The sequence below is a fragment of the Puma concolor genome, chromosome A1 (genome assembly GCF_028749965.1).
Source record: "Puma concolor isolate L17-30 chromosome A1, mPumCon1.1.hap2, whole genome shotgun sequence".
NCBI classification, from domain to species: Eukaryota; Metazoa; Chordata; class Mammalia; order Carnivora; family Felidae; genus Puma; species Puma concolor.
This window is the reverse complement of record NC_141667.1, coordinates 41,027,118-41,045,169: the sequence shown is the minus strand read 5'-3', so window position 1 is coordinate 41,045,169 and position 18,052 is coordinate 41,027,118. Positions and strand designations below refer to the sequence as shown.

General features: G+C 43.4%; 1 protein-coding gene across 7 annotated transcripts in view; it reads left to right on the top strand.

Moving 5' to 3' along the window:
- Window positions 1–18,052, top strand: part of ARL15 (ARF like GTPase 15) — a 412,891-nt gene that overhangs the window by 134,966 nt on the left and 259,873 nt on the right. For all 7 annotated transcript variants that reach the window (XM_086678726.1, XM_086678733.1, XM_086678716.1 and 4 more), the window contains one exon: window positions 11,305–11,449. In XM_086678726.1, coding sequence (XP_086534852.1) covers window positions 11,305–11,449 — 145 coding nt within the window. The remainder of the gene's footprint in view (window positions 1–11,304; window positions 11,450–18,052) is intronic.

Below are 18,052 nucleotides of genomic sequence, written 5' to 3'. Positions count from 1 at the left end.
ATATGGGGACATAATTTAAGGCATTCACACCTATATTCCAGGGAATAAAACGGAGCAAATAATAAATCAAAATGTTTCTAGCACAAATTAAGTCCATGTGCTGCTTCTAATATTCTGAGGGAACGGAAGATTACTTTTGTTGGTACTTCATTTTGGATCAGTGATTTGCGGGTGCTGAAGGAAATCTGGTGATATCTTCAATGACCTCAAGTAGAGCTGCCTTAATTTGTGTTGAGCATTTGTGAAGTTTGACAGTAGTCGCAAAGTGCCTCTTTAATAAAACACACCTTTAAATAACTCTCAGATTAATTCCAGCTCCTAAGGTGAGAAGATGGCTTGAACTACCGCTGCTGCCAGCTCAGCTGTAGATCTGAGCTCCCCAGCTGTGCCCTCCCCTCTCCCCACCTGCTCAGACTCTGCAGTCAGAATCTGTCTGACACGTGTGTTGATGTGCGAGGCGAGATCGCATCTCGTTCACTGTATTGGCTCCTCGGCGCTAGACCATAGTAAACATTCGTCTCTGTCAGCAGTTAACAGCAACGTGATTTGAGGACATGCAGGGTTTACAGACCCTCTTCTGCCTATTATGCTTTTGTCTAGGTCTGCATAGACATAGGAGATTGACATTCAGAGAATTGGTCTAGCTCTTAAGATACACCAGTAATGTTTAAAAGCTGTTTTATAGGAGTTTCCTCCTCTCAGGTAACAAAAACAAAAAACAAAACAAAAAAACAGTGATGGTCTCACTCTGCCTTATATCACAGTCCCTTTTAATAGCTGTTACTATAGCAAACCAAAGGACTGTCTACTGGTCCTTAGTCACCATTGGTATTTTGGTATATCATATCAGAACTTTGACCAAATGGGTACTAAAATAAATCCAGACCCTGAATTATCTTTACTCTGTGAAGGATCCTGATTGGTCAGAAAAATCAGTTCCTTTTAGGAAAACCTTCCTCGAAGTGAAAAACCTAATAAGTCATGATGGCAATATCTGTTGACTGAGCACTGTTCTGAGCATGTGGGGTATGGTACCTCATTGACCACTCCCAAGAATCTGTGAGATGATCCTCACTCTCTAGATTAGGAAACAGAGATCAGTGAAGTAACTTCTCCAAATCCCAGTGGAGCTCAGTTTTAGGCTTGTCTGACCTCGCACTTAATAAAGCCATGAGGACTTAATTAAGTGGGGATCTCATCTTACCACATGGTGGATGCGGTCTCAGCCATTCAAGTTCCAAAGTGGAATTAGTATTCAGGTGCTCGATGTCCTAATGGGGGAAGCTGGACTAGAAATCAACTTCAAAGAATGGTAAGTGTTAGGATGGTAGAATAGAAAAGGCACTAAGGTAGTTAAAGAAGGTCATCTGAATCAGACTGAGGGCACAGAGGTCTTTCGGAAGAAATTACTATCGAGCTGAATTTTGAAGGGTGACTAGGAGCCAGCTAGAGGGAGATAGTGGAGAATGATGTGTAGGCAGAGGGTCAACTCCTTGGCCTTGGAGCACGAAACAGACTGGAACGGGACCTGTGCACATAGATCTGTAGGACTGGCATGGAGGTCATGTATATGGTTGAAAAATAGCCCCTATGTATTATAAACTTACAATTTTAAGTTTTGTGCATCGAACCCTGGTTTAGGTGCCTTACAAACATTACAACCGTTATCTCTTGTAATCATTATAACAGCCATTAGAGATCGCAAATGAAGGCAAAGTCCACATCATAAAGACCCTATCTGCTTCAATAAGGAACTTGGACTTTATCCTGACAGCTCTAGGTGGTCTTGGAAAGATTTGAAATCACAGGAACGACTCGATGTGTTTAGGAAAGATCTTTGTTAACATTTTGGAGATTTAATCGGAGTCTGGTAAACCTGAGGTAAGGAGAACAGGCTGTGTTGTCTAGGAGATAGTGGTGATGTTTTGAACAAAGGCTTGAGGGCCAGGGGGCTACAGGGAGGGGGCAGAGACCGAGTGGGGAGTGGGACGGATGAGCAGAGATTGGTGACTGATGGGATACGTAGGCCTGAGGTCCATCTTCATGGAACCTAAAGATTACTAAGTAAAGGAATGCTCTGTTGTTGCCCAAAATACGGGAATAAGATGTCCACTGTCAGGGGCTACTAGAAAACCCACTTGCTTTTGGTTGGTTTTGCTTCTCATCTGTTATAAGGCTCCCCGGCTCCAGTTCTAAAAGCACCAAGAGCAGAGAGAATTTGCTTTGTTGGGATCTTTCCCGGGGATTTTCAGAGGATGGTTAAACCCACTTGAAGGTCTATCTAGGGAGCCTAGCTCTTTCTAAATGTCTTCATTCCCTGACTCTTCCTAAGTGTACAGAGGATAGAAAAATACCCTTGGCAAGGAATATTATATATTTTTATGCCCCACTTTGCATCTAGAAATGTTCTATTCAGATAGTGACCAAAAATGAGGTTTGATACAAAATGTATTAATCTGTTTAATTTTCTGCTGAATTTTGTGTTTCTGCACTCTTAAAAAAAAAAAAGTTTCTGTATTTTTGAGAGAGAGAATGAGCGGGGGAGGGGCAGAGAAGAAGCGGGGACAGAGGATGTGAAGCAGGCTCCACACTGACAACAGCCTGTTGCAGGGCTCGAACTCATGAACCATGAGATCGTGACCTGAACCCGAGTCGGACACTTAACTGACTAAGCCACCCAGGTGCCCCTTTCTTTGCTCTTTAGGAATAAAAAATACATGGTCTGAAACTGACCCAGGTTAAGCCGTAATTAGGGTATGTTTGTGAATATTGCATAGAAAGCTTGGGTCTCCTTACCCAAAGTCATGCCTGGGAAATTTACTTCTGGTTTTATTGTATAATTATGTTATTTTAAAAAATTGATACTTAAAAATGAGATATTTCATGTAGCCATTATAAGAGAAGAATTACATAGTAAACATAAGAGCTTTATCTTCTACTTAGCTATCTTTTTGAGTTTTAAGGAAAAAAAAAATCTTGATCTATTTTCAATATGAGAAGTCCTGAAATTTTAGAGAGCTAGGAATATAGGAGAATCTTGAATTACCGTCTTTCAATCTAATTATCAGATACATGCCCTAACTTGGAAAACCCTACTTCTGGTTCGTCTTGAGATGCTCTTAGCAGGACTTGTGACTCCTGCTGATCTAGGAGGACTGATGCACAGGCGGGGAGCCACGTGGGCCCCTGGTCTGGCTGAGCACAGCAGCAACTCTCTTCCATTCAGGGTCTCCGATGTCTGCTCCTCTGCAAAGCCGCGAAGCCAGTGTCTGTAGCTGCTAAGCATGAAATCCCCTGCTTCTGTTTGTTTCTTTTGTTGCCACGAGTTAATAGGGACAGAGACAGGAGACAGACCAGAACAAAGCAGAAATAATGGAGTATTTCACCCCAAAAAGGAATGTGGATTGAGAAATACAAAGGGGAAGGCAAAGACAGACTTCGTGTCCCGAGGCAGTGTGATGTATTGGCCAGAAGCCTCAGCCCTGGGACAGTTCTGGGCCAAAGCCTTCATCAGTGAGCCCGGAGCAGCCCACATGGCCGAAAGGTTTGACCCATCTTCTGTAAAAACAATTTATTGTTTTTCCCACTAGGGTCTTAAAGGGCCACAGGATTTTTCACCTCGAAAAGTGGATTGCTCTTGTGACGTGGCGAAGAGTCTTCTCCTGGGATCTGCCTGGTGATCAAGGGCCTCTTCACAGCCAGCTCCACCCACCCCCCCACCCCCCCTGGCTTCTTCTATTGCTATAGGTGCTGTGTGAATTTACATTTTTTTCACTTGTTTGCAAGGACCACTAGTTACTCCAAGACATTGCAGCATATTTGAAACTCATTTTTCTTGCAAGTAGAAGGAAAGGATTAGCCAAGAGATTGCATGTTACGGTTTATCTCCTTCTCGTGTATTTCTACGCATTCCAGGTTATTCCTGTATTTTTCTCCATACTCTCCCCCAGTACAGTTGATTTATTTTTAGTATTTGCTTATGTATTTACTTTATTGAGGTATAGTTGACATACACATATATTTTAAGGGGGAAAATTGGGGACTGTTATTTAGAGATTTTCTCCACCCCCCCCCCCCCACTTGCTACCGTGCTTAGAATCAGAAATCTCTGCGGCAGCGTGGGCTTCTCTTAATAGACAAGCTTTGTCCTTGCCAGAGGACAAAAAATGGTTAAGTGAAAGAGGCCGACAGCAGGAGAGAGAAGCCAGCAACTCTTCAGGGTCCCCTCGCCTCCCTCCCAGCCGGTCCCCTCTCCGCCTGCCCTCCTCCCTAAGTCAGCCGTGCAGGAAGCAGGTCCCCCAGCTCCACTGGGAGGAAGATGCAGGCCCTTGAGCAATAAACTTGACAGTGCAAGGAAAGCAGTGTCAAGGCTTGCATCGTCCCCTTCCTCTGCCAGGGATCTGTTCTCTCACAGAGGCAAACTTCTTCAAAGTTCTCATCTCCTTGAAACCACCGAGAAACCCCGTTTCTGGGGCTCTGATCCCTGACTCCAGACGTGGCACCGAGGCTGAGAGGACATGAGTAGGCATTCTGGAACCATGCAGCCCTGGTGGGAGCTCCAGCTCGGTCACTTGCTAGCTGTCGCAAGTTCACATCTCTGTGTTGCCCTCTACACAGGATGCATGTAATGTCTTTTCCCTGTACGTGGCACACACTCAGATGTCAGAGGCTTCCAATCCTGGCCGCTCTGAGGCAAGTTACTTAATATCTTTGGGCCTCGGTTTCCCCCATCTTAAAGGGGGAAGCGCTTTTCTCAACGGGTCGTTCAAGGAGTGAGTTAACACACACATATCACTTCTATCTGGTGCTATTAGTAGCATTTGGATTTGTTTTTAAGTTTTAGGGGCAGCCATCCTTCCTCGTATGTTTTCCAGAAGCTTTAGATAGCTGCTATGCGTGTTATGACAAATTTTGGTTGTATTTTCCACAGACAGACTCACATTTGACTATTATGCACTTGGAAAATATTTTATTTTAACTCTTATATAATTTTAGATATTTAAACACTAAATATCTTGTTATTTGGACATGTTTAGTATTAGAAAACACTTCTATATATGGACTTCCTTTTAAAAACTTCTTTCATTGCAAGAGAGCGAGGGTCAGAATGTACAGGTGTCTCCTTTTGGTTTTAAAACCAAACTAAGAAATAAATCCACTTCAGGTTACGAGTGACTCATCTCTTGCTTTTAGGTACCAACTAATGAGTGTTGTGTTCATATAAGAAGCATTTATGGAGCGCAGTGCCAGGCCCCACCCTAGGACTCCACCGAAAGACTTGGTTATTTGCTGTAGGAACTCTGGTTTTTGTTTGGTGAGACCCATATTTAAATAAGGAGGAGATAGTGTGGGGTTCAGGCAGTGACTGCATGGCCCTGGGGGAAGTCCCCAAGCTGACTGAAGAAAATTTTCCAGCAACTGTACAGAGCTTCAATCAAATTGAAATCATGCTCAGAATAAAATCTTGTATTCATGATGAAAAACAGAGCATCAATTGAAACAAATGCCATGTTCCCAAAGGCTAGGGACTTAAGGACACGGGATGGTAGGAAATACTGGCAATGCAAGGGCCGGTGCCAGAGGGGGAGGATCTTGAGTAAGACTCTGTCCAGAATTGACATGTTGTAGGACAACCCTGCTTCTCTGCTTTCAGGGCTGGCCACCCTTGGTAGCTGTAAAATGCAACTTTTTAAATCAAGGATGAACAGGTCTTGGAGTCGATGTGTCGAATTCTATCATCTGCTTAATTCTTACTGTTAGGAAAACAAAACAAAACAACAACAAGAAAAACACCTGGCCTGATACTTCCATGCTAGAAGTGTGTGTCGTGAACCAAGGAGGGAAAGAAGGAATTAGCTCTCTGGGGTCACTAGAGAAGACTTTTCAGAGGAGTACCATCAGAGCAGTACCTGACTAGTACCAAATTCCTAGGAATTTGCCAAGGAGAGGAGTGGAAAGAGCCTTTCTTCGGGGGGCAGAGAACCGGAGCATGAGGGGGCTCAGACAGCTGGAGGAATGTAGTGAGTGAGTTGGAGGGTAGCTGGAGTCATGAAGGGGGGAGATGGAGAGGGAAAGGAGATACACAGTTAAGTGCTTCATTAGTGCTTTATGGTGCCAATCTGTGGAGTAGTTATCCGCTAAGTACCTATTATGTACGGGGCTCTGCCAGACCTACCAAAACGTCTGACGCTGTCCCCAACAGAAACGGAGACATCTTAAGATCATCTTGCTGCCTTGGTGCTAGGCCACCTATCTGAAATACAAGCCCTTGTTTAATCTTTGCAATTTAATCTTTGGCTTCCCACCTCCCCCCACCCCCCACCCCCCACCCCCGCCCCCCGCAGTACAAGTCATCAGTCTCCTTTAAGCAAATATTGCTAAGGTTTTTGCTTATGCCTTTTAGTTAATCTGCCTTTCTGCTAAAGATTATATGATTATATGATTTGTCCAAAGTCTACGACGTAGATATTACTGGTGATTCCGGACTTTGCCCTCTCTCAAGACCTTGGCACACCGTTTCCTCACGTGCGACATTGGTGGAAGCTTGTGGATTTATGCTAAGGGGAAACATCCTGCGTCCTGGCACAATCAGAGATACACTGGGTCCTTTTGAAAAGGAACGTGTCATAACAGACCCTGTGTGAGAAGACCTGTGAAACTGAAGCAGTCTAGACAAGAGACCGTGACCTTGCTTGCACACGCCCCTCCCCCCCCCCCATGGTTACAACGCAGACTTCTCCCTGCTGCAAGCAAGGGCCAAGGGTTGCGTGTCTTTAGTGTCTTGGGTTGGACTGGAAGGGGATGGAGCCCTCTGGAAGCTGCTGCGGCCTGGCCAAGGGAAGTGCCAGTGTCTGGGCTGCATGGTGGGCTGCCAGGCCCTTGCCCGAGGAAACGACTGTCACCTAGGATGCCTTAGGGAAACGAGCCTCCTGATGAACAGTGATGTATCGCTCTGGTGCCTTTCTTGTAGCAAAATGCATTGAACTGATGCCTCCTAACATCCTCCTGAAGAAAGGAAGTGGCAGATAGTGTTAAAACATTACTGGTTAATCACGAGGAAACTGAAGCATGGATAGGTTTATGGAGGCTGAACAGAGCCACACAATGCCTCACTGTCTGGCCTGGGAATGGGGCCTGAGTTTGCTGCTTGCTGTCAGGACTGCCGACGGCATTGTGTTTAGCATTGTACGGCAGTGAAAGGGGCTTACTCTTAACAATGCAAGAGCTGCTTTAGGAGACAGACACAATGAACTTGGGTACAGTATAGTCTAGAGGCCAAAATGAGTAATTTTAAGTAAATGGACTATGAGATCTGAAGCTTCATTAAGTTTTAAAATGAAAAACAAGTGAAAACTGTAGAGTTTTTAGGAACAGACTCAAAAAAACATGAACATTCTTTTCCCCGTTTGAAATAGCATATTTTTAAGAGCCTTATTTTGTTGGCTCAAAATCTGACACTACTCCTGCCAAGCATAGGATTTATTTATTTCAAATAAATATTCAAAGGTTCTGTGATTTATTTCAAAGATTCTATCTTGTAATGATTGTCAGTCTAACCTTTGTGCCTTTTATGTTCCAAAATACCTGATTTCCATAGACTGTGGTTTTGTGTGTGTGGTGGAGGGAGGCTCCCCCCTCCCCCCCCCCCCCATTTAGTTTGAGTTATTCCAGAACAGTTGAAAATACAGAGCCTGGAATTCAGGAAACAGATTTGGGGGAGAGGAGACATGTCATGTTAGGTGTCTTAACCATCACTGTGGAGAACCTAGAGGAGATGGAAAGATCTGTGTGAGTACAGTGTCACTGCTAAATTGCTTTTCATGCCAAAAGTGCCTTAGTGACCTAGAGACAAATTAACAGGTGATACAGATATTGAGTTTGGCTGCAAACATTTTTACGTTTTGGATTTTAAAAAGAGCATGAAGGTGAGGGTGCCTGGGGGGCTTAGTCCGTTAAGTGTCTGACTCCGGCTCAGGTCATGCTCTCATAGTTTGTGAGTTCAAGCCCTGCGTCGGGCTCTGTGCTGACAGCTCAGAGTCTGGAGCCTGCTTCAGATTCTCCATCTCCCTCTCTCTCTGCCCCTCCCCTGCTCATGCTCCATCTCTGTCTCTCTGTCTCTGTCTCAAGAGTAAAGAAACATTAAAAACAAAAACATAAAGGTGAAATTTTGGAACTTCTGGCCAAAGTACGTTGAGTAATACTAGCATTTGAATAACTTAAACAGAGCCAGATAGCGAGCCGTCACCTATAATTTTATTCTGTATTTAAGATTTGATTGTTTCGACCTGGAAAGTTGGTCCAGTCCCCCTCTAGAAGATGGCCCGAGAGAATTCTAGGAGAGAAGCTGAGCAAGAAAGCGGCAGTCTGGAGCAGGAATCGGGTCTCCTCTCTTTTCCCAGTGAAGATCAAAGCAGCCCAATAAGAGAAACCACAGTGTGACTGGTGGTGTTGTCTGACATAGTAAATAGCGGCTAGCCAGTGGTCCTCTTTGAGGGAATACGTAGATACATGCAAATACGTACCTGCCCCTTAGGAAAGTTCCCCGTGAGTCCAGGGCACTCACAGATAAAATTTGCAAAATGTCAGACGGTATCAGCCAGCCTTCGTACGCATCCAGGATGTGATGTGCTGGCATCTAGGGTGCTGTTTATAGTTGTGGTCATTAATCTTGTAAGAGGAAGACATAATGGAGCTCAAGTAATGCCAAGAACAGAACTAATGTGATGGAGCAGTAGGGATTGCTGTATGCCGGCAGACTGAAACAATTAGGGCTCCTCAGGCTTGAAAAGACAGGAAATATGATTAGAGTTTAATTTGTGAAGAATATGGATTAGATGATCTTAGAATTGTTTACCAGAAGTAGGGAGAACCTCTTAAGAGCCAAGGAAGAGTGTACTGGGGACAAAAAGAAGCTCTCTCATACTGGGAAAGTAGACCCTGTACAGTGCAATCACTCTTAAATTGGACTAACTTATGGCATTGAAGTAAAGTGAAAGGTCAAGGGTTACTCTTAGTTTGATACTTTTTTTCTTGACTTGTGAGGGGCAGGGGCCCCAAGAGAACATAGATCAAGCTTCCCATTAGCCTTTACATTTTCTTTTTTTTTTCTTAGGTGAACTTTCAGTGTCATGGGTTTTTCCTTCAACATTTATTCGTTGAGGGTAGATTATGTGCCATGTCTTCCGCAAAGCCCTGGGGACACTGGGATGAAGATGGAGAGGTCTGGTTCCCACAGTTTGGTGATGAATAGGAAACTGTAATTGTGTGATGAATTGACAAACGTGTGTGAGAGCTTGACAGAAATGGCTCACATTCTCATAGAAACAGGTCGGGTGCCCCTGGAGAAGGGGTGCTGAAGCTGAGACCTAAAAGCTGACAAGTCCACTGAGCTAAGATCTGGGGTAAGAGGGAACAGCATCTGGGAGTGCTTGGAGTTGCCAGAGGGTTGTCATGATTGGGGGGCAAAGTGAGGGAGGAGTGGCTGGAGAGTGACCCGAAAAGAGGCTGGGGGGGGGGCACATTGGTGGAGCGGATTCTGGAAGACTTTGTAGGTCCTAAGTGTTTGGATCCTAGAATAGTTGGAAGTCACGGAAGGGGCTTAAGCAGATAAGATCAGATTTTGTTTTTATAAAAAAATCATCGTGGCTGCCTCATGGAGAATGGAGAGGGCAAGAATGAATATCCCGGGACTGGTGGGAGAAGGTTGATATTGTCTAGGTGATGGTGGCTTGGACTGGAGAGCAGCGGGCATGTTCTAGAGCTCTTTCAGAGGAGTCATGGACAGGATTTGTTGACTAACTGGATATGAGAAGTATGAGAGAGAAATAGTCAAATTGATCTTATGAGAGCCAATTAGGCCTCAGATTTTATCTGAATGAGAATTAGCACAGACTTTTCATAGGTCTTTTCTCTTGGGATCTCCAGATGATCTAGCAATCAATAGGTCTCCCTCCCCCACCTGTCCCTCATTTTCTCTCCTGAATTACTGAGGGTTCTACAAGTTGGCACATAATTGGCCCCTAATAAATGATTGTCAAGTAAGTAGAAAGATCATAAACTGCCTAATTTCCAGTCTCCCAAATCCCCCTGCCTGTAACTCTTGGAGAGCAAACAGGTCTTGCCATGCACAAACTGTACAACTGTTCACAGTACCCTGAGGTCAGTTGACCTGAAACAGAATTAGGCACGGGTCAAGATGGCAGAGGTAGATACAGGGGCTCAATTTAATGATTTGTAAAAGCTTTTTATTTTTGAAATAATACCAGGGTTGTAAGACAAATACAGGGGCACCTGGGTGGCTCAGTCGGTTAAGCGTCCAATTTCAGCTCAGGTCACGGTGTCACAGTTGGTGAGTTCAAGCTCCACATCAGGCTCTGTGCTGACAGCTCAGAGCCTGGAGTCTGCTTCAGATTCTGTGTCTCCCTATCTCTCTGCCCCTCCCCTGCTCACACTCTGTTTGTCTCTTGCTCAAAAATAAAGAAATATTAAAAAAAAAATTAAAAGATGAATACAAGGAATTTTCTTATGACTCTCCGCTTCTCTGGTCATTAACATCTTAACCGTGTTTGCTCTATCACACTCCTCACTGTATAGAGCTGACGATGGACATAGATTTAGAAATTCTTCTAACCAATTAGACATCAAGACCCTTCATCTCTAAAATACTTCAGAATGTGTGTTCTCAGAACAAGGATTTTCCTTTTATCAGCATAGTACAACGATGAAATTCAGGAACCTAGACCCTCTGCAACCCTGTGTACAATTGTGCAGCCTCTAGTCAGCCCTCACCTCTTGTCCCAATGTCATTTCTGCCATTTTTCCTCTGCCTGTCCCAAGGGTCCAGGGTCCAGTCCGGAAGGCATTGCATTTGGTTACCCTGTCTCTAGTCTTCTCTAACCTAGAACAGTTCCTCAGCATTTCTTCAACTTGTAAGACCTTGAGATTTTAGAGAACAGGTCAGCCGTCTTGTGGAGTGCTCCTCAGCGTGGTTTTGTCTGAAGTTGTCTCATGCTTAGATTCAGGCTGTGCGTTTTTGGTAGGAGAGCTGAGCGATGATGTCCTGCCCTTCTCAGGGTGCCAGTGACAGTAGGAGGGGAGCCGTGAATTCCCTGTAGGTCTCATTCCTGGGAATGTTAGCTTTGAACACTTGGTTAAAAAGATGGTTTCTCCACCCTGAAGTTACCTTTGCTTCTTAAAACGAATAGGTTATTTAATTACTTCTTAATACTTAGTCATTGCAAATGTTACTAAGCTTTGTGTCCAGTCTTACTTAAAAGAGCCACATTTCTCCCCCTCTCTTGGCAGTGTTTTAGAGCACTTTGCTGCAAGGGACCACCACCTGCACGACCTGAGTATGACCTGGTTTGCATAGGCCTCACAGGTTCTGGCAAGACCAGTCTGTTGTCAAAGCTCTGCAGTGAAAGTCCCGAGAACGTCGTGTCGACCACAGGTGGGTACTGTGCCCGAGTTCTGTCCCTTTCTCATCCCCCAAATGGTCTTGTGTCTTATACTCTTTGTGGGACCCTTTATTTGTAGTTAAATGCGTCAGTCAGTTTATTTATTTTTGGATGTTCCGTTTTTCAAAATAGAGTTGGGGTGGTGAGTGGCATTAAATGGCTACACCCTGTATCTCTCTCATTAGATATTTCAATGCCACTGAATAAGTCAAGCTCCGGAGAACATTAATACAAACTAATGCAGAAACCTGGAATTCTAGAACTGTAACAAAATGGCTTCATCTCGGCCTCACAGAGTACTAGTCCCCCTTGAAGAGTCACTCTGGCCTACTTGAGTCGGTCATACACTCCCCGAACAGCGCAGCTAATGGAGTCTGAGTCTTCTTTCCTCATAGTTCCCATCTGGGGGATAGTCAGCGCCGGAACCGTTGATCAGCTTATGTTGTTTCCAGACGTGGCCGAGAAGTCTGTCTGGGTAGTGGTTCTCAATCAGGTGGGACTTTGGGTTGTCACACCTAGGGGAGGGGGCCACTGTCTTCTGTCGGGTAGATGCCAGGGATGCCGCCAAATATCCCACAGTGCGTGAGACATGCCCCCACCATGAGGAAGAGGCAGCGAGAGTACACTTAGTGGCTGGTTGGGTTTGGAAGGTGAGAGAAAAAAGCCAAAGACGACTCAGGTCCTGGTTGAGGTGCTGGGCAAGTGATGGAATCATTAACTAGGATTTCCTGACAAGTAGGAAAAATACTGAGACCAAGAAGAGCCTTACATCAGTTTGGGTCACGTATGCCACCAAATAAGTTAGGTTTTTGGAGCTTTTCAGATTTTAGAATTATAGATGAGAAACTGTGGGCCTGTAAAGCAATAGAGACCTAGCTTGGTTAAAGGATGAAGAAAAGAGGAAGGGGTTCGTGATAATCGGTGAGATGACAGAGGGTGATTAGAGCTCAAGCCATGGCCTTATGTGTGAAGCTGTTCCTATTTTCCTTTTCCCCAAGAGAGAACTGAGCACCCCCTTGTCCCCCACTGTGCATCGTCCATGTTTCTGTCACTTACTGCCTGCAACACTGCCATCTACACGTGTGTCTCCCCAGCCTGAGGTGTGAGCCCCTAAAGACAGAGCATCATATTTGGCTTTATACATGCCGAATGTGGTATAAGGTTTGGGCATAGCTCCAAGTGTTTATTGAGTGAATAAGAGACCATAGTAATTTGAATCTGTTTTTGCAGAAAGTATCCTATCTCTGTGAGCCTCATAATGGCCTTACATGGCAGGTAAGACTCTTTTTTTCCAGACTCTGTCTTTAAATCATCTGAGGCTCAAAGGTATGGTGAGATGGCTATGGTCACACAGCTAGTGATAGAGGTAGAGTTCCAGTTCAAGGTTTCAAATGAAGTCGAGTCATCCCTAAGACTTAGGATTTGTGATGAGAGTAGTATTGGCTGATTGTTGGTAAAATTGTGGATATCTTTGGAGAAATGGGTTACGAAATTATGCAAACCTTATTAATTCAGTAATTCTTTTCAAGCAAAATAATTTCCCCTAAAATGTGAAAAAAGAAACACAAAGTGTACACTTATCAGAGGTATAAATCAGAAATACTATTGCTAGAAAAGCAGTTTTGAATTATAATGTAAAAGAAAATACCTGTAAATATTACAATTGTAAATTGCAATAATTTTTCTATTTCTACTAGATTTTTAACATTTTCCTTTTATGGGAACCTTGTGTGCTAGTTGAGTTTTCTGATGTAGGAGATGTTGAGTTGGCTAACATTTTGGATATCAAGCTTCTATGAGTTGTCATTATCTTGAACCAGGCACAGTGACTTTTTGGAGACATTTTTGAAGGTCTCTGATGTCAAGAAGCTTACACCCAGGTTAGGAAGATAAGATTTCTAATGACAAACAGTTGATATTTACAGCATATTTAAGACCATGTGATATGTGCTATGCTTGATGGTAAAAATGAGAAAGCTAAAGGGTCATTTCTAATCTGAGGAGTCAAAGAAGGCATAGGGGATGTTACATTTGAGGACGGCCTCATGATGAGTGATATCTGAGCAGAGAGAAATGGGGTGAGGAGAAGAAGGATAGGAAGCAAAGGATGTATTCAGAGAACAGCGATCTTCCTGGGTTGAGGCCAAGGACACAGGTGTAGGGTGCGTTGTGACCTGATGCTGGAGGAGCCTCTGAGAAAGACCTGTACCATGGAGAGCTGATCCAGTAGGGACCTCGATTGTGGGGATGGAGAGTTAGAGGCAGATGTGATTGATTTCTGTAAGAGCAACTATCAGTTCCGGTAATAGAGAGGGAAAGGAAGGAAGAGAAAAGAATCATGTGTGCCTTAAGTCTCTAGCCTAGTGATTAAGTGAATTGTAAAAAGTGGAGAAAACATGACAGGCAATTTTAAGATAAATGATGAGTTTGGCTTTGGACATGCTAATTTTGAGGCATTGGCAGTACTTTCAACAATGATCCAAATGCCAGAAGATAAGCTGACTAGAGAGAGTTTGGATCTGGATTTGAGAGGCAACTGATCTGTGGGTTTGAAAGAGATTGTCGAGGGATGATGGGTGGTACAAGGCAGGAGGGTGCTAAGCACCAACTATGTATCATTCATTCTTTCCACATTTGTTGAATACCCATTACACGACTGCTACTGATTTAGGCACTGAGTATGCATTAGTCAACAGAACAGATCAACATTTCTACACTTTGAACTTACATTCTAACATCTGCACAAGACAGGGACTCTAAGCCAGGCAGTTCTATATGGCATCATATAGGCAAATAGGAGCAAGAGGCCAAAAGAACTGGAGTTAAATGATCATCAGCCTCAAGTCCGAGAAAGGACTATTGGGTGTGGCGATATTATGATCATTAGTGAACACTTTCAGCAGAGTCAGAGTAGAAACCAGCCTGAGCTATGAGGGGGTGGTGAGCAGAGGAAATAACAATGTATAGACCTTGCTTTTCACTCCTTGGCCCCTTGTTAAGACTGCACATTGAGCACGCTTTCAAGAAAGTAAACAGCAACAGAGAAAGCAGTGTCTGGGGAATTTGTTTTTGCAAGGAGAGGTGCTGTGGACAGAGGTGTAATGGTAGAACAGAGAAGGAAAGAAGAAGATGCTCAACAGAAGGCAGTGACAGTAAGAATGAGTGAGGACTTCCAATTCTGTCAAAACAGAATAACTGGAATGGGTTTACCCTCCTGCTTGAAGTACATGGGGGGAGAGGGTTGGAGGACAGACAAAATATGCAACAGATTTCAGGAGAGTGAACATCAAGCAACAAAAGATGGTCCTCCCTGAGAGATGAGAAACCAATGAGAATAGCCCCGCATTTGCCCCAGCTTACTGCCTTGAGAGAGTTCCTAGGCCATGGCACACTTCCAGGAGGAACTGAGGTAGAGCTCAGTGGACTCCCTATGTTGACATAGACCTAAGAGTTGGAGAGACCAAGGCAGCTAGGGTTCATGGGACATGGTAATGGAGAGGAAGAGAGAGAACCCTAGAGATCTACAGACGGTCTGCCTTGAGTAACCAGGAATGTATTCAATGCAGACACATGAGGAAACTACCCAAGGCCAGGGAAAGGAACGCTTGAAAAGAGTAGAGAAAGATGGCTTGGTGTTCACACAGGGCTAAAAGTTATGGCTATTCTCACTAGCTAGACTGAAAGCGTCATAATTCAAAAGGTACTGGGTAGAGTACCAGGAGGCTCTTGCCTCAGGAATCAGCCCAAAACTGAGTGCTGCTCTAGACCCACCTAAGAAATCAAATTAAGACCAAAGGCTCAAGCAAACTGTTTGCTACTAACTTTAATGCATCCTAGAACAAAGCTATATGAGATTTACAGAAACAGAATTACCCAGCACCTAAGATAAGATTTACAACGTTGGACACTCAATCAAATATTACCAGGCATGTAAAGAGGCAGGAAAACATGATTTATAATGAGAAGAAAAATGAATTGAATCTGACTCAGAACTGACACAGATAAAGGAATTAGCAAAGAAAACTTAAAACTGTTACTATAGCTGAATTCCATCTGTTCATAGAGTTAAGTAGAGACATGGAAAATTTTTAAAAGACCCATATAAACCATTATAAAAAACCCATATAAAGTGGTGAATACAACAGTATCTGAGATGAATATGCACCAGATAGGATTCATGGCAGATTAGACATTGCAGAAGAGGAGAGTAATAATTTTGAAGGCCATTAGTATTAGATACCATCCAAAGTGTTGAGAGAGGGAGGAGAAAATGGGAAATGCAAAGTGCAACACGAACTGTGGGACAGGTCCAAGTCCCCAAGCATGGGTCATTGAAGTCTGTGAACATAAAGGGTAGAAAAAGGGACAGAAAAAAATATGTGAAGCGATAACGTCTAAAACATATTTATTTTTTAAAATTTTTTTTTTTTTCAACGTTTATTTATTTTTGGGACAGAGAGAGACAGAGCATGAACGGGGGAGGGGCAGAGAGAGAGGGAGACACAGAATCGGAAACAGGCTCCAGGCTCTGAGCCATCAGCCCAGAGCCCGACGCGGGGCTCGAACTCACGGACCGCGAGATCGTGACCTGGCTGAAGTCGGACGCCAACCGACTGCGCCACCCAGGCGCCCCTAAAACATATTTAAACTTGAAGAAATTTAACAACAAATCCAGGAAGCTTATTAAACCTCAAGAACAAGATATGAGCAAACTTACACAAAGACATATGATAAAGTTGCTTGAAACCAGAGATAAAGTATGATGGTTAATTTTATATTGTCAACCTGCCTGGGCCATGGTGCCCGTGTATGTGGTCATATACAATCCTGGATGTTTGTGTTTTGGGATGAGATGAATATTTAAGTCAGTGGACTTTAAGTTAAGCAGACAGTCCTCTATAATGTGGGTGGGTCTCATCCAACCAGTTGAAGGCCTGAATTGAACAAAAGATGACCACTGCCCCACCCCCCAGCAATGAGGAAGTCTGTATCAAGTAGCCGTTGGACTTGACCTGAAGCATCAGCTGTTACCTGGTTCTCCAGGTTACGCTGCAGATACTGACTTGCCACCCTCCATAATTGAGTCAATTCCTTAGAATATATCCTTCTGTATATACATAAACCTACTATTGGTCTGTTTCTCTAGAGAACTTTGAATTAAACAGAATATCATTTTAAAATTTGTGGGTTTTGCTGTGTGTGTGTGTGTGAGAGAGAGAGAGAGAGAGAGACAGCAAGTGGGAGAGGAGCAGAGATGGGGGGGAGAGAGAAGCCCAAGCAGCCTCCTCATCATTAGTGGTGGAGCCTAACACAGGGCTTGAACTCGAAACGTGAGATCATGACCTGAGCCAAAGCCAAGAGCCAGATGCTTAACCCACTGAGCCACCCAGGTGCCTCTAAAACAGAATACCTTAAAAGTAGATAATGGGTGTTATAGAGGAACAATGGTAAGAGTGACATCAGATTTCTACTGGAAACAAGGCAAGCAAGAAGACAGAGCAACATCATTAAAATACTAAAGGAAAAAAATTATCAACCTATACCCAGCAAAAATATCTTTGAAAAAGATAAAACATAAAAATGTCTTCATTGTACTTTTTGTTATAACTTTTGTTACACTTTTTCCAGTGTTAAAAGAAGTATTAAAGGAAGTCCTTTAGACAGAAGAAAATGAATCCAGATGGAAATCTGGATTTATACAAAGAAAGGGAAAGTACAGAAAATGGTGACCACGTGGGTAGTCATATAAAATTTAGTTCTTATTTAAATCTCTATAACATGGCACGTGGGTGGTTCAGTCGGTTGATCGTCCAACTCTTGATTTCAGCTCAGGTCATGATCCCAGGGTCATGGGATCAAGCCCTGTGTGGGGCTCGATGCTGAGCATGGAAACTGCTTAAGTAAGGTTCATTCTCTCTTTCTATCTCTCTCTCTCTCTCTCTCTCTCTCTCTCTCTCTCTCTCTCTCCCCTTCTCGCTCTCCCTCCACTGCTTGCAGGAGCTCGCTCTCTAAAAAAATACACAGTATATCAAGTTTATAATGTGAAAAGTAAAATGCAGGAGAATAATGGCATAAAATTCATAGTGGAAAAGGGGAAGTAGACTTTCGTAAGGTTCTTTTATGTGAAGTGATTATAACAGCACTTGAAGGTAGACTGTGATAAAACATGTAGTATAAACCCTAACACAACCACTGAAATAACAGAGTGATAACCAAGAAAGCAGCAGATGATATAAGATGGAATTAACAAAAATTAACAAACAAAAACAGAAAGAAAGGAACAAGATAGATGGAATAAATAGAAAACAAGTAGTAGGTGATATACTCAAACCTAACCATCAGTAAGCAAATTAAATAGTTGAGACTCAATTAAGGGAATGAAATCGATATTAGATAAAATAACAAAAAACAGGACCCGACTATATAAGACTTGAAACAAGTCTTAAATAGAAAGACACAAATAGGTTGGGGAAAAAAAGGTATCATGCTAACAGGAGTCAAAGTTGGAGTGGCTGTGTTATCAGAAGAGGTAGATTTTATAGCAAAGAATAATGCTGGGGATAAAGAAGTTTATTTTATAATGGGATCTTTTAATC